This window comes from Malus domestica, chromosome 10 (genome assembly GCF_042453785.1).
Source record: "Malus domestica chromosome 10, GDT2T_hap1".
NCBI lineage: Eukaryota > Viridiplantae > Streptophyta > Magnoliopsida > Rosales > Rosaceae > Malus > Malus domestica.
Genome location: NC_091670.1, coordinates 31,612,045 through 31,635,378, shown reverse-complemented (window position 1 = coordinate 31,635,378; position 23,334 = coordinate 31,612,045). Strand labels below are relative to the sequence as shown.

The window sequence follows — 23,334 nt, the reverse complement described above, 5'->3', positions numbered from 1 at the left end:
CTAGGCCACATATGACTAAACTCAAAATAATTAGTTGTTTAACTCATCAACTAGCTTGGCACACACGTACGTGTGTGGTAATTGACACTTTTGATTTTTTTTATTTGAAAAAACCAAAAACAGAAAAACAAGTAATTGTTGCAGTCCTATTAGATTAGGAATGTGATTGTGTAAATCCTAGTAGATATGAGAATGTATCTTATATTCCTATTAGAAGTAGATTACCTATTAAATGTTGTAATCCTAAATGGTACGGAATTAACTTTCCTTACTACTATAAATAAAGGCACAATGGGGTAGAATAACACACACTCACAATTACACATCTCTCTTCTCTCTCTATATGTTGCACCCTCTCTCTCCGTATGGCCTCCATAATTGTTTAGTAAATTATGCCTACAACACGTTATCAGCACGCTCTTGACGCTGTGCTAAAGAGAGTTTATCTTCAATAAGGGGAGTATTACGTTTTAATCATTCTTTTTATGATTAATTTATTATTTTATTGAATTGATCTACATACTATTGATTCAATTTATTATTATTATTTTTTTGTGTTGAACGTAATACAACGCATTGGAGATGCAATTCCGGCTTTCCGAGAAGGATAATCTACAAATTCAAAGGCATTTGCTGTTTTCTGCTAATCATGTACACTTAAAATAAAGTAAGATATTTGAAATGACCATGAAGCATGAAAACATTCCCCATGATGCATGAACCCCCTATGTTTATATTTTCCTTTCGATATATATATATATATATATATATATATATATTGTATATGTTCATATATTTGTTTCATGCATTACGCAATTTTTGATATGTGGAATTTGTGAATCAAAGAAACGAAATAAAATAGAAGCATAATTTTTTGGGTTCTGAAAACCCTAATACTAAAATCTGGAGGAAAAAAAAAAGAAAAAGAAAAAAGGGGAACTAACCTCGTCGATTTGCTTGGGTTTTGTTGCGTGTGCAAATCAGGCCCTAGGCCTGGGTTTGACTTGCTGGGCCTCTGCCCTTCCCAACAAACAGAGCCAATGTCTTTTTCGTTGGGCTTTCTCATAATCTAGCTCACGCCAGACCAAGCCAGAATGTGTTGGGCTTGTCCCACAAACTCGGCCCAACCAATTAGACCTGGGTTTCTTCTCCTTTTTGCTGCTGGACTGTTCCTCTTGGCCCGTGACTGCAGCAAGCCTGCAAGCTTGTTTGTGCAGATTGATGGGCTGCTTGCAACAACCTTACAAGAGCCCAGCCCGCAGCCTAATGTTGCAGGACTTTGCCTAAAGCAGCAGCCAGCACTTTCACTGTTGGGCTGCCCTTGTTTCCCGGCCTAAAGCCATTTTTTGGCTTGTTTTTTTTTTTTTTCAGCCCGCACCCATAATAATAATAAAAATATTTTGGTGCCCAATTTCACAGCCTTAACCAATTTTAGGGTGTTTCTTTTGTATGGCTTGTAGCCATCTAGCCCAAAAATATGGCTTGAAAGTTTGTATTATTATTTTACTTCTATGATTGACCTATAAGGGTCCTAATATATTGAATTAATTAAAAGTGACATACAGTCCATTAATTTGACAAGAAATCCAAAATTATTGACCTGAATATCACTTTTGGACATTAACGGTTCAATAATTTATTTTTATACTTTGAACCGTTGACATACTTTCGTAGTAATGAAGCTCTCACACTTGAGTTCCCTAAGAACCTCAAATCCACTACACTTAGTTGTATATTGCATTATATGTTCTTGCAGGAACCTCTCTTTTATGAACTAAACGTTCGTAAACTAAATTGAACCTGTAGATTCAAATTTAGTGCCTTTGAAACCCGAAGTTTCAAATTTAGTGCCTTTGAAACCCGAAGTTTTCATAAAACAATACACCCATGAAAACCGACGTTTTTCATAAAAACCATGTCTTAGAACTCGAATGTTCTAACTTTGATGCTTATGGATGATTCATTCCCATAGCACCAATCACAACTTTGTTCCCTCTAATTTAGTGGATTGTCGAACTGTCACAAGTTTGATTTTCCCTAATTGGGATGTTTCTAATAAAAACCACCACATGTGGGGTACAAGCCGTGAATCTCCACTTGACTATCAAGAAGCTGAGAAACCATTGAAGCCAATAATGGCAAGGAAGTGTTGAATAAGCCTCTATCATGATCTTCATTCAAAGACTTATGCCCGAAGCATTACAAACGGAAATACCTCCCGAACGAGGATTCCATGGCTCTTTGGTTCACTCATACAGACCGTTTAATCATGAAAGGCATTGCCTGAAGCACACCATGATTACGTCCATGAATGAGTACAATTCTGAACTTTATAAATCCGATCGAATTTTGGCTAGATAATATTTTTCTCATCCTTTCTTGTTTCTAACTCACTCTTGAAGCAGCAAGTGTAGAAAGCGTAAGTTTACCAAATTCTTGGATATGATTACTACCCCAAACATATGGTATAATCAGGGCCTGCCAAGGTGTGGCATCATGCCCGAAGCGTGATCCTTGGCACCTAAGACGTAAAACTTCAAGAATAAAAGGATAATATTCCCAAGCCTTAACCCTGCAGAATCTACTTCTGTCTTGATGAAATAGATCGTTGGTTATGCATCTGTTCATGCCCCTACCAATGTTGTTGAGGAGTACCATTCTAGTAGTCAATATGTGAGATTAATTTTGCTTCACCAAACACCGTTGGAAGAGCCGAATTTTGACATGGATGGCCTTGTTGGCCGAATCCCTTTAGTAAACTATTCACTTTGTAAACACTTTTTCCATGTTCTTGGATTCACGTTTGCTATTTGTTTTACTTATGGATAATCTTATTGATATTGTCCTCGAATATGAGTTAATTGAATCATGTTTCTTAATACATGTGACCGATTCAATTAAACATGCGATTAGGTAAGAATGTGGGAAAGTTAGTTGTCTGGATGAATGTGTTCTACGCACATTAACTTTACACTTAAATCACATCTCTAACAACGACTTCAGGTCTATCCAACCTGATTAAAAACATTGGCACACTCCTGAATGGTACTAAATTACCATTTAAGGGACCTTAAATTCTTCATGTCGTTGAGGTTTTAAGAATATTCGAGATGACAATGATCATAAATGAATCATTGAAGAAAATAGAGTGAAATACATTTGCACCACCTCCAAAAATGAGCCTGAAGCTTTGATTTGGGGCCAATAGGCTGTCTCCCAACTGGGGCACATGCCACATGTGGCCGGCCTAGAGCTGGGTGATTGAGCAGTTTACTTGTTTTGGCATGACCGTTTGGGACACTTAGGTCGAACAATAATGCTACGATGCATTTACTTACCCGAAGTAAGGATCTTGTGCCTACAAGCACACTTTGCCAAGCCTGCTCATTAGGGAAATTGATATTCTAAATCATCCCTCACAAAGATACGAAATCACCACTTTTCATAAGTGGATTCATAGGAATATATGTGGACTAATCCAACCAAAATGCGGACCATATAAATACTTATAGTTTTGGTTGATGAATCGACAAACTGGTCACATGTTTGTCCACACACATTGCTACTAAACCTCCTGGTTGATTAATGGTTCACTGCCCTATTTATCCCTTAAGAGCAAGTCCACCATTGGACCTTGCTCGGGGGACAGGCGAGAGGAAAGGGCCCGAAGGCCGATGGGTTCGGCTCCAGCGTTGGGCAGCCCGAGGGCCAGGCCCGTGAGGGATTGCCAGCCCTTCAGCCCAATGGGTGTGACGTCAGGCTGACGCCATGCCTGGCGTTGGTTTTTTTTTTTTTAGTTTTTATTGTGTCAGGCGCGTGCCCCTCATGCGCGCGTGGGGGCGCGTCAGCCGACACGTTTTTTTGTGTCAGTCGTACATACGTCCGTTAACTTCATACTTGACTTTCGGTGTCTTTCTTTGCAGAACATCGTTGAACACTGGGGATTGGGCAAAGACGTTGAGGTCATTTTGAGCTCCCGGAACCCTGAAAAAGGCGTGCCAAATCCATGTATCAAAAGATGCCACTACCTCAAAAATGATACTTTTTGCTCATTTTCTGTCTCCATAAACGCCTTACCATGCACTTGGATAATTTTTCCACGTCCAATGCATACAATCAATGCTCCCAATCATCCCAGGAAAACCTCGCATCTCGGCCTTCTTCAGAAGTCTTTCCAAGTCCATGTGAGTTGGTTTCTGGAGGTACTTTGCGGTGTAGATAGATTCGATTGCTTCGCAAAACCTCATCAGGGACTCAAGAATGGTTGATTTCCCCATCTTCGCTATCTCATCCACTTGGTCTGCAGATGCTCCATACGCAAGCATCCGCAGCGCAGCAATAATTTTTTGCTCGGGAATGAGACCTATAGCACCACAAGCATCATTCTTTTGCACAAAGTAAGAATCATGGTTGCAAACAGCAATCATGATTTTGTTGAACAAATGCCGTTCCATTCTAAAATGACATCTGAAGTACGTATCAGGAAATACACTATTATAGACAAAATAATCGTCCAACAGCTCCACACCTCGTTGTTGCCTGCTTCTATCAAGGTTTCTGAAACGGGTGGGCCTGCATATCTGTGCCACAACTTGGATGACTCGACGGGAATGTGAGTCTCTGGCCATTCTTGCTTCGTCATCTCTCCTTCTCCGCTCCTTATCATCTTCCTTCTCATTTTGGGCTATATGGAGATTGAACATTCCTTCAAATTGGTTAAACAATTTTTCCTTTTCTTGATCGATTTCCCACATCATGCTTGAAGAAGAAGACATTGTAAGTAGAAACTATGAATAATGATACAGATTTTGATTTGGTGAAGAAGGAAGCAGAAACTATGAATAATGATAGAGATATTGAGAAAATTGGTGTGCGATTTAAAAGGATGGATGATAGATTATATGGAGGATTCTGAAATGATTAGGTTGTAGATAGTGCCACGTGGCATGCCGTCATTCGTTAAAAATCTGATCGAAATCTATCCTAAAAGATTCTGAAAAGATAACGACACGTGGCACGACGACATTGAATAAAAATCTTATTGAAATCCATCACCAATAATTATCTTTTCAGATAATGACACGTGGTGCAACGAGAACGATTTAAAATCTGATCGAAATCTATCCTCAAAGATTCTGAAAAGATAACGACACGTGGCACGATAACATTGGATAAAAATCTTATCGAAATCTATGACCAATAATAGTCGTTTTGGGTAAATGACACGTGGCGTAACGAGAACGATTTAAAATATCTTATCCGAAATTACAAATAAATTTATTTAGTATTATTTTGTAAAAAAAAAATTAATAATATTTTATTGCCTATTGCCAGGGCTATTCAAGTGCAACGGTGGAGATGCAAAAGGCAGTTACTGTTCATTAAGGCAGTTACTGTTCACAGGGTGGATTGAATAGTGGATTGCCTGGGGGGAGGGCTCCAAGGGTGGAGTTGCTCTAAGGTCCAAGAGACTGGATAATGCCAGAGAGTTTATATCGATGGTTTTTCAATAAAGTATTGTATGTATTTTGGGTTTATAATTGAACATCGAATTCTCATGTTCACCCCAAATAGCCTCGCCTAGTGATCATAGAGCTCAATTTAAATGATCACCCGAATTTTGGTAAACGTAACAAGTTTTCGGTTTCTGCCTAAGGCTATTCAATCTTGTATACATTTATGTCGGTCCGCCTTGAGGCCTATTGCCACCCAACCTATATGACGTTATAGTTGGTTACTGGGTACGAACCTGACAATTTTCGTATTTACGCATTTAGGTGTGCATTCCATGTGCCAAGTTGCAGAGCCGCAACGTACCAATATGGGTCCTCAAAGAAAGATGTGTATCTTTTGTCAATCATGATTATCCTTCACACTAGCTCTTTTCGAGCCCTTGCATGCGATCTCTTTACCGTTCATTTGCGGGTTGTCATTTTAATGAGACAGTATTCCCGTCGTTAGGAGGTGATAAGAACGTCAAAGTTCCTGGAAAACGGTGCGAATTTGAGTGGACGTTGCCCACTATGTCTCATTTCGATCCACATACCGCACAAGTGTGATAAGCAAGTGCAATGAATTCTAGCTTTCAAAATGTTGCTCCATACGCATTCATTTGATCTAATTAAAGTGACAAGATCATATACCAGCTACAAACATGTTTGCAAGGACAAACGTACTTAACGGATGTTGAGTCAACATCCCTGGAGGGGTGCCGCCCTTGTTGGACGGTCCAATACACCGGCGACTAGCCAATCAATCTGTCTTGGCCTGAAGCATGACAGATCACTCGGTTTATAGGATTCATTTCCCTAGAAGAGGAAGACACGGCACAATAATGAATCTAAACTCGATCGCTGTCTCAAATCATTTCCATCTCATGAGATTAATCCAGATTACTCCCGAGACTTGAAGTTCTTGGTCCAGTATACTAGTTTGGATGAGCTAAATGAAATTGAAATGAGATTACCATCGATGATGTTTTCACTTATATGGTAGCTATCGTTATAAATGAAAAGCGATGATATCGAACTGTGTTCCGTTGATTAAGTGACAATGTAGAACTGATTGGACAACCGAAATTACAACCCAGGTCAAATTCCTTACCAAAGTGTGTTTTGGACATGTCATTCCTACACTGCCCAAGGTAACCCCGTTGTGTTACAAGTGGGAAAGGAAGCGTTATGAGATGAATGAAATAGTGCGATATGATGCACGCCTTACGGCGCAAGGTTTCTCTCAAACGTCATGTGATTGATAGCAGCATTATGAAATGTGGTTAGTATTTCTCCATGGGGATATAGATATGGAGATTTACATGTAAGTTTCCGAAGAATTACATAGACTGGTTCAAATAGTTCCAAATCACAAAACACCCTCTTAACTTGTTTAAGGTGTTCACTTACAATCCGATAAATGTGGTATACCCGTCTAAGTGATTATTTGATTAGTTAGGGATAAATTATGCCTTTGCGTGTTACACTATGAAGTCTTATTTCGAATTGCTAGAGTTACAGTTTATGTCGTTGACACGAATCTCACTAAAACTCCGGAAGAGCTTGAGAAAATTGCCGAGCACTTGAAGATGGAATTTGAAATGAAGGATCTTGGGAAAACTCGTTTATGCCTTGACCTGAAGTTGAAGCATTGTTCTGATGGTATTTTGGTCTACTAGTCGAACTACACCCCGAATGTGTCACTTTTGAGTATACCTTTGATCTTTCATACATTATATGCAAATGAGACCCTTGAAGAGGTTATGGAATCCGAAATTCCATATCTAAGTTCAACTTTGCGCTTCATTGTACTTAGCTTATTGTATTTAGACAGGATATCTCATTCGGTGTTGATTTTAGTAAAGATACAGCATAGTGCCTACACGAATCCACTAAATTGGTATTAAAGACGTACCATGAAGGTACTACGAGGGAAAATTCCATCTCATCTCGAGCGGATCCAACCCCCCTGATCATTAAAATGATGCTTGCCTTGTTGTAATGCTGACGCAAGTTGCTTATCAAATCCGCTCAAGGCAAAATCCCCAAATGGTTATATCTTTACCGTTAGGGATATCGCAATATCTTGGAGGTCCACTAAATGACTTTAGTTGCAAAATCTTTGAATCGTTCCAAGACTCACCTCACTTCACTACGCCACAAGTGAGACATGGTTAGGAGTTCTTGTTGAACATATTCGAAGTACTTGCTGTGTTTTCATCCATTGTTGAGTCCTGACAACGATCCATGAAGATTATGCTGCATGTATCAACCCGACCAAACCATGATACATCAACGAAGTCAACACCAAGACATATTGCGTCTACATCTACATCAGCAAAGCATCAAGAGATTGAAGTCATGCAAGCCGATCCCAGACAACCTTGTCGACGTCACTGCCGAAGTCAACCTTCCAAAAGCTTGTCTGAGGAATTTGTATGCCTAACTATTCATATGCAATGCTTGTAGTTCTCATTTGGAAGTTATGTCAAACTTAGGGAGAGTATCCAAAAGTATACTCACTTGATCTTAATGTACTTTTTTTCCTTACGATTAGGAGCATTTTTCCCACTGGGTTTTTTCTATCTAACTAGTTTTTAACGAGGTACCCATCATGGGCTGATCATACCCTTGTGAGCTATTCTACTTGCGTCCAAAAGACATATAGTTTTGACTTAATGCAACCTTTCACTTTTCTCCTTAGTCTCTGAGTTTTTCTCTCACCTTGGGTTTTACCATAGCGAGGTTTTGTGAGTTCTACTTTTTATGCGTCCTTCCGTTGATATGAGACTTGCATTTGCTCATTGTGCCGACGAATTTATCAACTGTACTTACTTCATCGCTGAAGACCTAATGCGCCATTTACTTGAGTATTTACACACTCAAGGGGGAATGTTGTAGTCCTATTAGATTAGGAATGTGATTATGTAAATCTTAGTAGATATGAGAATGTATCTTATGTTCCTATTAGGAGTAGATTACCTATTAAATGTTGTAATCCTAAAGGGTAAGGAATTAACCTTCCTTACTACTATAAATAAAGGCACAATGGGGTAGAATAACACACACCCACAATTACACATCTCTCTTCTCTCTATATATGCCGCACCCTCTCTCCATATGACCTCCATAATTTTTTAGTAAATTATGCCTACAACAGTAATAATATATTTAAAAAATAAAAATAAAGTTAGTTATGGAAGTGGGTTTTTTTTTTTTTTTTTTGTGACCCTGCGTAAAGCGGGAGTCTTGTGCACTGGGTACGACCTTTTTTGAATTTCTTATTTGATTTGAAAATTTTCATCATTTTTGCCTTCTCCCTTTATATATATATATAGATAGATATAGATTACACGAGTTACATTTGTTGTTTATACTGAAACGAATTATCACATGAATTGTCCATTGGATAAACTTCAAAGTTAGGTTTTTTTTTTTTTTTTTTTTTGGAATCAAAGTTAGTTCAATAACTAATTCCTCGTAGTACTTTTTTGTTCGAAATTTTTTCTAACCATTGAAAATATTTGAGAATTAGAAGAAAAAAAATAATTAATTCAACAAATGTGAGAAGTAAAGGGGAAAAAAAAGGAGAAAGTAAAAACCAAAAAAGAGGACAACCGGTATAGTGTGGTGCTGAAATATCAGCGTCATGGAGGAAGGTGCCAAAATCCCAACAACATGCCGAACAGCGTCGTCACTCACACTCTGCCTTCCTTCCTTCCCCTTTGATTTGATATTTTTATGCTTTTTACCGTCAAAGGCAAAGTTGCAGCAAAACTATAAATATTATGGGGGAGATATAGAGAGAGATGAAATTAGAAAACGTCTTATCACAAATGTATTTAGATAGGTAAAGAAGCAGCCACATATTTCTTCAATTTCATTGCTTTTTCCACCTTGCCCCACCTTATTATCCCCCCGAACTACACATCCACAACCTCTTTTGTTTCCCAACTTCCTATTTACACACACATACCCCCTCTCTCTCTCTCTCCTCACTTTCTCTCTCAACCCAACAAACCCAATTGCTGGAATTCCAATCATTGTTCTTGGAGGGAGGTAAAGCTGCTATCTTTCTCTACAAAGTGTTAGATTTTTTATTTGGGGTTCCATTTTTTGTGTTGGGAGCTATACTTTTGTTGTTAGTTGTTGAATTGGAGTATTGGGTATCTTGAATTTGCTTCAAATTGTAGTAATTGCCGTACAAGTTAACATTTTTGTGTGGAATTGGAGAGGGTTTTGGTTTTGGATGAGGGTTTAGAATACTTATGGGTGGTTATGTTCTGGGGTCTCCATGCTAGTTTTAGTAGGAAGCATGCAGGAAACAATGGCTTCTTTGGTTTCCCTTGTTAGTTGGGGAGGTCTTACACTTGCGGGTTCATCCGAAAGGTCCGGCTTGCTTGTTAGGAAAGTTTCTTTGTCTAAGACAAGTTTTAAGGGTAGTAGGAGATGGCATTGTCTAAGGTTATCAGTGTGTAAATATTCGGTCACAACTACTGATTTTGTTGCCGAGCAAGGCAATGAGGTGTCCCTTGATTCTAACAACTATAGAGGAACTAAAGTTGTTTCTGATGCCAATGCTGATTTTGTACTTAAGCCCGGTCCAAAGCCAGTTTTGAAGTCCTCAGGGGGGTCCAGTACTGAACCCCTTTTAGGTATTGATGCAGCTGACTGGGACCCCTCAAGAATTAGCGGGGATTCGGATGAAGAAGGTGAAGAAGAGAGAAATAAGGTGATTGAGTCGCTTGGAGAGGTTTTGGAGAAGGCTGAAAAGTTAGAAACTGCAAGGGTGGGTGAACTGGGTACTAAGAAAGATAGTGCCTCTGTAAATAAACCTGCACCATCCAGTACAAGTAATAATTTGCGAAATGCTACACCAGTGGACTTAGCGGCAACTAGTAAGTCTAAAACTTTGAAGAGTGTGTGGCGTAAAGGAGACACGGTCTCAACTGTGAAAAAGGTTGTAAAGGAATCACCTAAAGTTAATAATACAATTCAGAAAGAGGAAACAAAAACAGGAGGAGGGGTACAGGTAGAGTCTCAACCCCGTGCTCCTTTAAGAACCCCTCAGCCCCCCTTGAGACCTCAGCCAACATTACAAGCAAAGCCTTCTACAGCTCTTCCACCAACGGTGAAGAAACCTGTTGTGTTGAAAGATGTGGGGGCCGCTGCAAAGTCTTCAGTGATTGATGAAACCGATTTGTCCACAAAAACTAAAGAACGGAAGGCACCAATTTTGATTGACAAATTTGCTTCCAAAAAGGCGTCGGTTGATTCTGTGATTTCTCAAGCAGTTTTAGCTCCTTCAAAACCAGGAAAGGGCCCTTCCCCTGGAAAGTTCAAAGAAGGGTTTCGGAAGAAAGACGCAGCTGGACTACGGAGGCGGAAGGTTGCTGATGATATTCTGGATGAAGACACTTCGGAACTCAATGTCTCTATTCCTGGAGCAGCAAGGAAAGGGAGGAAGTGGAGTAAAGCAAGCAGGAAGGCAGCGAGACTTCAGGCTGCGAAAGAGGCGGCTCCTGTTAAAGTAGAAATTCTAGAGGTCGGTGAAGATGGTATGTTGGTAGACGATTTGGCATTCCATTTGGCTACAACTGAATCCGAAATTCTTGGATATCTGTACTCGATGGGAATTAAGCCGGATGGGGTTCAAACTCTGGACAAAGATATGGTAAAGATGATTTGTAAAGAGTACGACGTGGAAGTTATAGATGTTGATCCTGTGAAGGTGGAAGAAATGGCAAGAAAGAAGGAATTACTTGATGTAGATGACCTAGACAAACTACAAGACAGACCTCCTGTCCTCACTATAATGGGTCATGTGGATCATGGCAAGGTAAATGGCATTCATTTGTTTTTATTTCCTAGTCTATACTTTTTGGCATCCTCTTATCTTTAGTAGTTCCTGTTGTTTATTTTATTCTATTCTATATTTTGTATTTATACTTAAATATTTCTAATATTTTTCTGTTGGTCACTTGGCAGACAACCTTGTTGGACCATATCCGGAAGAGCAAGGTAACTAGGGCTTGTATAATACTCTAATTTCTTCTTTCAGTTTATTTTGCAATGACCTTAGTGGTACATGATTTGGGATCTTCGTTATTTTTGGTAAACTTATACACTTGATTCAGTGGTTTGGTAATAGTATATTGAATGTCCACATAAACTATGGAGCTTTGTGGAATTGGTGCTAATAAACTGGTATATATTCACAGGTTGCTGCCTCAGAGGCTGGTGGAATTACACAAGGAATTGGGGCATATAAGGTGCTTGTGCCAATTGATGGAAAGTTGCAATCATGTGTTTTCCTTGATACTCCTGGACATGAGGTACAATCAGTTCCCTGTAAACACATGGAAAACTCTCTCTCTCTCTCTCTCTCTCTCTCTCTCTCTCTCTCTCTCTCTGTGCATTTAAGCACCTTGTTTTATGTTTATTTTTCTGGATACAAGTTCTTTAACTTGCCTGCACTTATATTTCCTTTAGATGATATCTATTATATCTAATTCCTGTAGGCATTTGGTGCAATGAGAGCTCGTGGAACAAGGGTGACAGACATTGCTATCATTGTAGTGGCAGCTGATGATGGAATCCGCCCTCAAACAAAAGAGGCCATAGCTCATGCTAAAGCTGCTGGAGTGCCAATAGTAATTGCTATAAATAAGGTATATCAAACACGGGTAGTTTTATCTTTTAACTTTTTCTTTGAATAAAGAAAAGGAAAGAATAGATGTTTTTCTTGCTTTGCATGTGGCATCCCAATTTGTTGAATCTCAATTTTATTTATTCTAAACATATCAGATAGACAAGGATGGAGCCAATCCAGATCGAGTCATGCAAGAGCTTTCTTATATTGGTCTAATGCCAGAGGACTGGGGTGGCGACGTCCCAATGGTCCAGGTTGGTGTTTCATGCGGTGAAGTTGTGCTTGCATATTTCATTTATGGTTTATACCCCTTCTGAATGCTTTTTTTTTGCGTGGGTTTGAACAGATTAGTGCTCTTAAAGGGAAGAATATAAATGAGCTTTTGGAAACTGTTATGCTAGTTGCAGAGGTAAGTCAGATGTCTATGAACGTTGACGTATTAGCTGTTCTCCTCCTTGTATGCTAACCTTTTGCATGATTGTTCTAGTTGCAAGATTTAAAGGCAAATCCCCATAGAAGTGCGAAAGGCTCAGTCATTGAGGCCGGTCTTCATAAATCTAAAGGACCTGTAGTTACACTTATAGTGCAAAATGGAACCCTCAAACAAGGGGACATAGTAGTTTGTGGAGGAGCATTCGGAAAGGTTGGTGGATAACAATTTTGAAATCTGAGCTCTTTTTCTTATATCTAGTCCACCTTTGTGTGGCTCAAATGGCAACCTTTTGACTAACATGAAGGACTCTTTGTAATGGCCACGGTTAGGTGCGGGCCTTGTTTGATGATGGTGGAAATCGTGTCAATGAAGCTGGGCCCTCTATACCTGTTCAGGTTTTGTTCATATTCTTCTTGTACTTTTTGTTTTAATCTTCTATAATTATTTTTCTGTTCTTTTAAGAGTGGCTTAATTCAAAAGTTTTGGTGGATCAAGTGGATCCAAATGTCTAATTTTCATAGGGGAAAACTTGTTAGAAATTCATTGTAAGGGTTCTAATTGGAGAAATGGAAGGTGACATTTGCAAGATACTTAAAGTGATATACATATATAGATAATTAGATATTGAAATTTTGCGAGTTGTTTGCAATTTAAATGATAAATCAGTCAGCAACGTTTTTGTAAGTACATTGAATTGTCAACTGTAACCTGGGTTCCTTTCTAGTTTCCGTTATAAAGACAACAGATACGGAATTTGGGTTTTCCAGATGCTGTGACAGCTTTTGAGTTATAATTTCGCATAAATCAATATGGCTCTTGACATGCAATTGTTTGCATTTGTGCATGTTTATTATTTTGGTTTTCTAGATGCTGTGACTGCTTTTGAGTTATAGTCTCGTGTATATCATTATGGCTTGACATGCAACTGTTTGTATTGGTACATGTTCATTATTCCTCTGCTTGCCATTTTGCTGGTGTTATGATTCCTCTGCAAGATAAACAGCACAGCTGTCTCTAATCGTTAATGTTTATAACATCACTGTAAACACGTTTGATGTGGTACAGCTTTCTCTGGTCACTAATAGCAGGTCTACATATTATTCATTAAAGCTTATATAAGCAGCAATTTTATCCACTGTCTAAAAGTTGCTTCCACATATAACTGGAATTTTTCAAAAGATATTTTATTATGCCTTCTTTGTTGCATGATACTTGTTTTAGTGCCCTGAATGACAATCTCTGTGTCTACTTGTAGGTTCTGGGATTAAATAATGTTCCTATTGCTGGTGATGAATTTGAAGTTGTCAGCTCCCTTGATATTGCACGTGAAAGGGCAGAGTTGCGTGCTGAGTCATTGCGAAATGAACGTATATCAGCTAAGGCTGGCGATGGCAGGGTTACTCTTTCTTCCTTAGCTTCTGCAGTCTCAGCAGGAAAGCTGTCTGGACTAGACTTGCACCAGCTAAATATTATTCTGAAGGTTGATCTTCAGGTATGCATATTGAATTAACTGTCATCAGTCAATAATTAGTTTGGTAGCTGGTCCTTTGGTAATCAGTATTTATTTAAACGGTAGTGTTATTATATCATAATTCATGTGTCAATGTTTAGGGATCCATCGAGGCTGTCAGACAAGCCCTGCAGGTGCTTCCACAAGATAATGTCACCTTGAAGTTTCTCTTGGAAACAACAGGCGATGTAAGCAGCAGTGATGTTGATCTTGCTGCTGCTAGCAAAGCCATAATTTTTGGATTCAATGTCAAAATACCAGGATCTGTAAAAAGCTATGGTGATAGCAAAGGGGTTGAGATTCGCTTATATAGAGTTATATATGAACTTATTGATGATGTACGAAATGCAATGGAAGGACTTCTAGAGCCTGTTGAGGTATCAATTAACTTAAGCACCTGATCTCTTTGGTTTTATGAAGGCATTGAAGTTTAGGGGCTTAAAGTTGTTGGAGATTTCAGACTGAGATTTGCAATTGACATTATCACTTGTGTATCGACAGGAACGAGTAACAATTGGATCAGCAGAAGTCCGAGCCGTATTCAGCTCTGGTAGTGGTCGTGTTGCTGGATGCATGATAAATGAGGGAAAAGTTGTTAAAGGCTGTGGCGTTGAGGTCATTCGAAGGGGAAAAGTCGTACATGTTGGCCTTCTTGATTCATTGAAACGGGTCAAGGAAGTTGTGAAAGAGGTATTTTTTATAGTTTACTTTAATTGTATGGGTCTTTTTGTCAAATTATAGAAAATTGCAAAAAGGGGAGCAACCAAGTGCATGGGAGCTGTAAAATAGAGATACCTTAAAAAGTCACAACCTAGCGCATGTTGCATACCTCCGGATCTGCTGTCAGCCTGGATTGCAAAGTATTTGTCTCTTGCACAAATAGCTGAATGATAAAACCTATGGGCTATGGCTTCAGTTGTGTTCATGCTTTGTAGGTGTGTCCGCATTTTCATTGTGGCATAAAAGGTTTAGTTCATGATACTATATATTGTACAAGTTAGTGAATACCCGAAAACTAATAATTAATTTCGATCAAAGTACGTACTCAGTAACATCTTCAGCTTTGGCAGAGGATTTTCTATCTTATTTTTATAATTTTGTTTCTGGCGTTCCTTGAAATTGACTCGAAGTTTTCGTGGTGACCCCGTGTTCAGAATTCTTTTGGCATTGGCATATGCTTTAATGTCTTCTGTTTGCAATAAGCTGCAATTTCTCCTCTTGGCTAGGTAAATGCTGGACTAGAGTGTGGAATTGGAGTGGAAGACTACGACGAGTGGGAGGAGGGAGATACTCTTGAGTTCTTCAACACAGTTCAAAAGAAGCGGACACTAGAAGAGGCGTCTGCTTCAATGGCAGCTGCAGTGGAAGGAACAGGAAGAAAGGTGCAAGATTGAAGAATCTGCTTTTGCGCATGTTTTGATGGAAGCAAAATACGTTCACCCTCAATCCGGCATACCTCTATGATCAGTGCCTCGACAGGTTTACATCGGTCAGTACCCGCACGTGCATTTAATTTGAGTGTGAGGTGCGAAGGATCTAATGCAAAGATGAATGTACCCTTGTGTTGTATGGTATTACACTGTATATAATTCATACAATGTAGATTTGAGCTTGTTTTGTAAAGAGAGGGGAGAGGGACATTTCATCAAATTCCTTACAGTTCCAATTTGGGGAAGAAGGGCACTTGTAACACATAACGTTAAAGTTACAATCAAAAGTTACAAAATTCTTTGTGATGCTCTGGCCTTGATGCAGCATCTCATCGCACTTTCAGGTCAATGGATCTACTTTGAAAATGTCATCGGTATGAATGATTATAGTTGAAAGACTTGTACATTTCTTCCGTCGTGTCAAATTGCATTTGATAACAAACGTGGACGCTGCAAATGCGTGTTAGATTAGCTAATCAAAATGATCTAATACACATTTGCAACGCCCATGTTATAAAAAGATAAGAAGATTCTAGTGGAGAAATCAAGCCAAAAATACAAAGAATCTCTAAGATTCAAAAACAACTTGGAGAAAAAACAGAGGGGCTTGAGAAAAGATTAACGTGCCACGTGGCAGAATCTACAGTCCAGAAAAGCGATGATCACCTACGTCGTTCCCCGGCCAAGAAATTTCAAAATTCGAAAAAAAAAAAGGCAACGGTCATTTGACTCCCATTTGCCTCCGAAAAGCATAACGCAGAGAGATTGAATGCACCAACGAACGAGAAATTAACGCCTTTCCTTCTCTGTTCGTTCAGATTCAAATTTCCTACTTCTTTTACCTTTTTGGGGTTCTCCAAAAAAGATTCATCATCGTCATCATCACAGTCGGTGATTACTTCAATTCTAAACGACAGTGTTTTCAGCAGCAGAAGAACATTCGGCATTTTTCAATGGAGGAGCAGCACCAGTGCGACTCTCCTCTGAACAGCTCCACTTCCGCCGCCAATTCTCACTGCAACTGTAAGTCCACAGCTCAACTACCCAGGATTTCAGTTTCATAGGTTCTTCTATAATTACGTAACTGCCCCTCTCTTGTGCTTTGGTAGACACACCGCTTTGCTCGCAATTGCAGCGCTTGACAATGGTGGATCCGGATTCTTCCTCTTACAATGCTGATTCAAACGAAGGTAATTTCATATAAAAAAACCAACCTTTTAGTTCTTTTTGGTTTCTCAGTATTTGATTTCGGTTTTTCGCTGGACCCCATTTGTGGGAATTGAATTATGTCTCTATTTGTGGAGTTGGATATGCTTTTTACTCTGATTCAGTCAAGAACACGAAACCCGATCAGTTCCTAGGATCGTAACAGCTCTATTGATTTCGGTTTCTTGATTTTAGTTGGTGTAGATTGCTCTCGGGAAAATTATGAAAGCACAGAAGCCATTAGTACACCAAAAATCAGGGACCCAGTTGCAAATGATGGTAAATAAAACTAGTCTTTCCTTTTTTTTCTATCACAAAATTTAGAAAAAAAATCTTGGATTTGACTTCAGAGTTTTATAGAATTTGATTTATTTTGCTTGTATTTTCAGCCCGGTCCATGATGGGGTTTTCGCTTACCTCTCCTGATCTAGTGATCTGTGCCGGGTCACCCGATATACCCCAAACCAGCTATGGAGATTCCCCCGAGTTCTTGGAAAGCAAGTTCCATCAGAAGATGGATTCTTCTATTGAGCTCTCTTTTGAGAATGGAATCGATGAGTCTCAAGTTAGAGATATGCATAAAACTCCAACTGTAAAGTTCTCCACGACATTGTGCCAAACTTTTAAGGAAGATTTGTCTCCTGAAGCTTCATTTGAGCTTCTTCCTCCTCCGGCCACTGAGAACAAGTTGAAGGAAGGTTCCCTTCCTGATATGAGCAACAATGCAGGTTGCACTGATGAATTCATAGGCGATGATTCTCAAATGGAAGACTGCGGATCATTAAAAGTAAAGCCTCTTAAACATGCGCACTTCCAATGTAGTTTAGCTGCAAAATAAATTAGGATGTTTAGATACTCTCTGTAAATTATCCCATTGCAGGTTACTGGTGAGACCAACGAAGAAGGAGACTATCATAAGCTGCTAATAAGTTACGAGAAACAGAAAAAGGAATTGCAAGAGATGAGGAGTGCAATGGAGGAGTTGAAAAAGCAAAACTATTCCAAGAGTAGAGAATGCCAAGAAGCTTGCAATTCATTAAAGGAACTCCAAAATGAACTCATGCGCAAGTCTATGCATGTTGGATCTTTGGGTATGGTAACAATACCCTGTGCCTTTGAACAGTTTGAACAATCTGAAAACATGGTACATTGATGCTTGTGTGTTGCAGCTTTCGCCATTGAGGGACAAGTGAAAGAGAAGAGCGGATGGTTTTCATCATTGAGAGATTTGACGAGAAAACTTAAGGTACTAAGTTGTAAATAACAAGATGCCTTTTGACTACAGTAGATATGATTGCAGTGGTTTGAACTCTTTGATTAAACAGATCATGGAGATGGGCCACATCAAGCTATCAGAGGAGGCACGGGCCTATAAGAAGTGCCTTGAAGATATGAATGAAATGAGGTCTACCATTCATTCCACTTGTAAGTTAGACATGCTAAACGCTTTCCAGGTGACGACATTTTTGAATTTCAAGAATAAGATATTTGTTTTTCTTTATCTGATCCTGGCTGTTTTATTTTTGCAATAGTAAATCAGCAAGTAAATTTGCATAATGATCTGAAGACTAAGTTTATTGAAGGGGCCAAAGAACGGAAAGAGCTCTACAACAAGGTGTTAGAGTTGAAAGGTTAGGAGTTTGCTATTTTTGATTTGAAGAGGGCCAAGAGGGTATGAGACAGAAGGGCGTTTCTGACATTAAATTTTCTCGCTTGTAGGAAACATACGAGTCTTTTGCCGGTGCAGGCCTCTAAACACTGATGAAGTTGCAGCAGGAGCTTCAATGGCTATTGATTTTGAATCTGCTAAAGATGGTGAGCTCGCTGTCAAATCAAATGGGGTCACCAGAAGGACCTTCAAGTTTGATGCTGTATTTGGTCCTCAAGCAGAACAAGGTATGCAGACAATGATAGATGAGCTTTTTGTTTGGTATATGTATTGAAGTACAAAACCTCCTTATAGTAATATGTTTCCTTCTCTTTGTCCTATTTAGCTGATGTTTTTGAAGACACGGCTCCATTTGCAACATCAGTTTTAGATGGGTACAATGTGTGCATATTTGCATATGGGCAGACCGGAAGTGGAAAGACCTTTACAATGGAAGGGACAGAAGACGCTCGAGGAGTCAATTTTAGGACTCTTCAGGAATTGTTTCGTATAATTGGAGAGCGAGAAAAGTTACATCGATATGATGTATCAGTTAGCGTTTTAGAAGTCTACAACGAGCAGATACGAGATTTATTAGTTTCAGGGAATCAGCCAGGAGCAGCTGCCAAAAGGTAAGATCCTTACCCATCGTTCTTTTTCCTTCTTCCAATTTAACCTGGTGAAAGATTATTATACTGTTGTTTATTACTTGAAATAGGGGTTTCTTCTGAATTCCTGTGTAGAAGGAAAGCCATTTTTCATATAAGACATGCTTTTATTTTTTCATAAAATTCCACCATTTTGCTGGCAGGTAGAATACCATTATGAGCTCTGATTCTCTACATCTTAAAATGGGAAATCTTTCTGTTTCCATATTTTAACATTCATTCTTTCGAGATGTCTTGTTGATACTTTCTCACTTCTGATGATTCACCATTCCGTTGAGCTCTCTTGGTGTTCCATGTCTTTCATGAGTGCGAAGGATGGGAAGTTATGGGATCACTTCAAATTTTCAAGATAATAGCATCTCACAGTATTGCATGATTTTGTAGGCTTGAAATAAGACAAGTTGGTGAAGGTATACATCATGTTCCAGGACTGGTTGAGGCACACGTAAACAACATGAATGAAGTCTGGGAAGTTCTGCAAACAGGCAGTAATGCAAGGGCTGTTTGCTCAACCAATGCCAATGAGCATAGCAGTCGGTCGCATTGGTCTGTAATCTGTATATCTTGGTTACAGTCAAATTGTTTCTAATTTATATCCAATAGGCTCTGGTCTAAAGATAGATTGCTAAATGTTTGAGTGGTTTTTCTTTAAATGCAGCATACACTGTGTAATGGTGAAGGGGGAGAATTTGTTGAATGGGGAATGTACAAGAAGTAAGCTCTGGTTGGTGGATCTAGCAGGGAGCGAGCGTGTTGCGAAGACAGAAGTGCAAGGAGAACGACTCAAGGAAACTCAGAACATCAATAGATCTCTGTCTGCCCTTGGTGATGTCGTATCTTCACTTGCAACTAAAAGCTCACACATACCTTTCAGGTTATATAAGTAACAATTAATCCTTTGTTTGAATACTCTAAATATGAAAACTGGGTCCAGCTATAATACTGAATTATGTCTTATGTGCAGGAACTCTAAGCTTACCCACTTGCTTCAAGACTCTCTAGGTACTTCACTTGGATCACAGAAGAAGTCAAACGAACCCATGAATCAACAGTTCTTATTCTGAGTTATTTAATATTAAGTGTTCATTTTCCTTTTTCTCCGTTTTCTAGGGATGAAATTGAACTTCTGATATATATATCCTTTTGTTTTGGTCTGAGATATATCTTGGTTTAGCATAACGAGAATGAGGCTAATGAACATCTTTCGTTGTTTTAGGAGGAGACTCGAAGACACTCATGTTTGTTCAGATAAGTCCTAATGAAAATGACGTGAGTGAGACCCTATGCTCACTGAACTTTGCAAGCAGAGTGAGAGGGATAGAGTTGGGTCCTGCAAAGAGGCAACTTGACACTTATGAACTTTTGAGATACAAACAGATGGTAATTATTCTGCACTTGACACTACTGCAGATTCCAGATTTTGTTTAAAACTTTGATCTTTTGGTACCGTTCTTGTGATTGAATCAGTCATCTATTAAGTTTTTAACATTATTGGATCTTTGGTTTGCTAGTTTGAGAAAACAAAGCTAGACGTCAAAAGCAAAGATGTACAGATCAGGAAGATGGAGGAAACAGTTCACGGATTAGAACTGAAGGTAAAAGAAAGAGACCTGAAAAATAAAAACCTGCAAGACAAGGTATTTTAAGGAAAAGTCTTTTTTCACTTTATATACATAAATTATAAAAATTTCAGTTACTAATCTGGTTTATTTTTCAGGTAAAAGAATTGGAAGCACAACTCTTAATCGAGAGAAAGCTGGCACGACAGCACGTTGACACAAAAATAGCTGAGCAACACGAGCAGCAAATGAAACATCAACAGGATGAGCAATCTATTGCACCCACAAGGCCACCGTTTACAAACCGACCATTAGCAAGTCACAAGGTCCTCAGTGAAATAGGCAGCACATTGGGAAAAGACCAAGTAAACCCTCTGCAACCATTGATGGAGAAGACCAACAACAAGCCCTCAGCACCCCTTTTTCATGTATCGGATGGTTTTATCAAGCATCTTGATGCTACGGAGAAAGAAAACAACCCCGAAATGGCTGAACAATTTCTTGTTCCAAAGAAAACTGGAAGGGCCTCTACTTGTCCAACATTTCAGCGGATTCCAGTAAACACAGCTCCAAGGCGCAACTCCCTAATCCCACTCCCAAATGTACCATTTCGTGTCCAATCCCCACCACCTGCATTACCATTGGCAGCTATAGTATGCCATGCTGATAAGAAAGTTGATCCAGATGTGACTGAGACTGACTGCTTGCCGGAACAGACACCTTGTAGTAGTCCTAAAGTCATCAGAAATGGTGCCAAAAAGCTAAACAGCATACTGAGACGAAGCCTCCAAAAGAAAATCCAGATAAAATCCCCAATGCCACCGCACATGAGAAAAGGCGTGAATGTAGGGATGGAGAAAGTTAGAGTCTCTATTGGAAGTCGAGGGAGGATGGGGAACAGGGTGTTACTAGGAAATGCTAGAAGAGCCGGAACTAAAGAAGGCCAGAAGCCTAATAGTCATAGGGAAAAGGAGAGGGGGTGGAATATTATTGGTACAGCAGCGAGAACTGTTACAAAAAGCTGATGACAATTTATGTATTTTATTCAGCCATGGTGCGAGCACAGAGGTTATATTCTTGTAGCCTGCAGGTAGGGAGAGGGAGGGAGAGAACTAATCATTTGTTTATTTACTGATGTACAGAACTTCCGAATATGTTTGAGAATGTCAATGGTATGTGCTTTGTCCTGATTAAAACTGATAGGTTCTGTTTTTTCCGATACAAGTAAACAAAAACCAAAAAAGGTCATCTCGTCTGAGAATTCTTTGATGTATCAGTACTGAAATCAAACTAATCGCGACTAGTATTAATGTGACATATAAATCATTGTTAATGACCCATTATTATTTGAAGACTTGGTCATTCTGTTTTCAATTTTGTATAGGCTGACTGAGTGAAGCTGCAAAGAAATGATGGAAGTGATCACTGCAGTTGGAGTCGTTGAACCCAAAAAAAATTCCGAGTTTGAATTACCCTTCCCCCTCCCCAATCTCACGCGAGACGACTTAGGAGCCTAATTAAGTATCATTTAAAGATGATACTTCTGTATTGGAAGACTGTTTCTTGAGTGAGATTGAGCAAAGTTTTTATATAGACGTCGGCAAAGAGGAACTTTTGTGTTCGCTAGCTTAGAAAGTTCATGGCACATCCCCTAAAAATATATCAGGTTAGAATATTTGCCTTCCTGGCAGGCAGCTGGCAATAAATTAGCATTTCAGATTTGCTAGTCGCCTCCTATATAAGTGAACCTACATGGTTCACAAATCCTCCATTGCAATTTGCATTGGTGTTTTTATTTCAACTTCGTACTTTATAGGAAATCTGAGAGAGAGATGGAAGCCTTCTCTGTATGAAGCAGCTGCAACTGGTGATGTGCTTCTTGTTTCAAAGAAGTGAAAATAAATCACGAATCTCCCCAGTTTTGGGCCACCAACAAGAATGGCGAAATTCCTCTACGTGTTGCTGCAAGAGTAGGGTGTGGTGAAGTAGTAACGTTCCTCATTGACAGCACGAAATTGCGACCTATTGAAGGAGTTGATCCAGAAAAGAAATCAATTGATGGTCAAGCTTACAAAAAGCTACTGTGATGACTAATTTGGAAATGGATACAACACTGCATGTTGCTGTTCGATACAATTGTGGCGGAGTGGTGATGCTTTTGATGAGAGCTGATCCTGAGTTGTGTTATTCATGTTACGGCGCCAAGGAGTCACCCTTGTTCTTAGCTGTTAGAGCCGGGTCTATCAGCATTGCCGGTTATATTTTAAACGAGACTCCGCTCACATATGTCCTCCTTTTCAGGGAACAAATGGTGTGACAGCTTTGCACGCAGTGGCCACTCGAATATATTTCACTGCCAAAGGTAACTAACTTCAAGACATGGTGCTAGACCTTCTTATGCGCATATTCCCATCTGCATATAACTGGAGCATGATCCATAAAATCTTGGAATACTCGAAGAAGTTGATGAAATAGGGTGGACTCCATTACACTACGCATCGTTGAGATTCGAGAGGGAACCTTGAAGCAGCTCAACTACGGATTCAAAATTCCATATATCTTTTCTTGTTCGTCTCAGACAAACTTGGAATGTCAGCTCGCTACGTCGCGGGACACGCAGGGCACACCCAAACAAAAAGAACAAATACTATATTTCACACACTCACGCTCGGGCCCATGTGGCTTCTTTGTCTCTTTCTCTTCACATGGGTTTGTCTTTGTTTGTTTGTTTTTTTT

The 23,334-nt window shown here is 39.3% G+C and overlaps 3 protein-coding genes across 4 annotated transcripts; 2 read left to right on the top strand and 1 right to left on the bottom strand.

The window, feature by feature from the left end:
* Positions 1 to 3,866: 3,866 nt before the first annotated feature.
* On the bottom strand, positions 3,867 to 4,703 carry LOC139188680 (uncharacterized). The gene is made up of 2 exons (XM_070806345.1): positions 4,078 to 4,703; positions 3,867 to 3,984 (listed from the first exon to the last, which is right to left on the bottom strand). The coding sequence occupies exons 1-2, from the start codon at positions 4,701 to 4,703 to the stop codon at positions 3,867 to 3,869; spliced, it is 744 nt and encodes a 247-aa protein (XP_070662446.1).
* Positions 4,704 to 9,261: 4,558 nt separating this feature from the next.
* On the top strand, positions 9,262 to 15,823 carry LOC114827703 (translation initiation factor IF-2, chloroplastic-like). The gene is made up of 12 exons (XM_070807287.1): positions 9,262 to 11,331; positions 11,481 to 11,513; positions 11,714 to 11,827; positions 12,014 to 12,163; positions 12,300 to 12,398; positions 12,491 to 12,553; positions 12,632 to 12,787; positions 12,907 to 12,972; positions 13,833 to 14,069; positions 14,189 to 14,464; positions 14,589 to 14,777; positions 15,314 to 15,823. The coding sequence occupies exons 1-12, from the start codon at positions 9,787 to 9,789 to the stop codon at positions 15,479 to 15,481; spliced, it is 3,096 nt and encodes a 1,031-aa protein (XP_070663388.1). The 5' UTR covers positions 9,262 to 9,786; the 3' UTR covers positions 15,482 to 15,823.
* Positions 15,824 to 16,197: 374 nt separating this feature from the next.
* On the top strand, positions 16,198 to 21,794 carry LOC103445759 (kinesin-like protein KIN-14Q). Of its 2 annotated transcripts, none has more exons than XM_070807285.1 (16): positions 16,198 to 16,540; positions 16,627 to 16,707; positions 16,919 to 17,002; positions 17,113 to 17,510; positions 17,604 to 17,814; positions 17,893 to 17,969; positions 18,049 to 18,148; positions 18,256 to 18,354; positions 18,443 to 18,619; positions 18,718 to 19,003; positions 19,424 to 19,585; positions 19,698 to 19,913; positions 20,004 to 20,041; positions 20,256 to 20,419; positions 20,551 to 20,676; positions 20,757 to 21,794. In XM_070807285.1, exons 1-16 carry the CDS (start codon positions 16,471 to 16,473, stop codon positions 21,621 to 21,623), a joined length of 3,156 nt encoding a protein of 1,051 aa, XP_070663386.1. In that variant the 5' UTR covers positions 16,198 to 16,470; the 3' UTR covers positions 21,624 to 21,794. The 2 variants fall into 2 exon arrangements, with proteins under 2 accessions (XP_070663386.1, XP_070663387.1); XM_070807286.1 differs by having other exon boundaries at positions 16,219 to 16,540; positions 20,551 to 20,634.
* Positions 21,795 to 23,334: the final 1,540 nt, after the last annotated feature.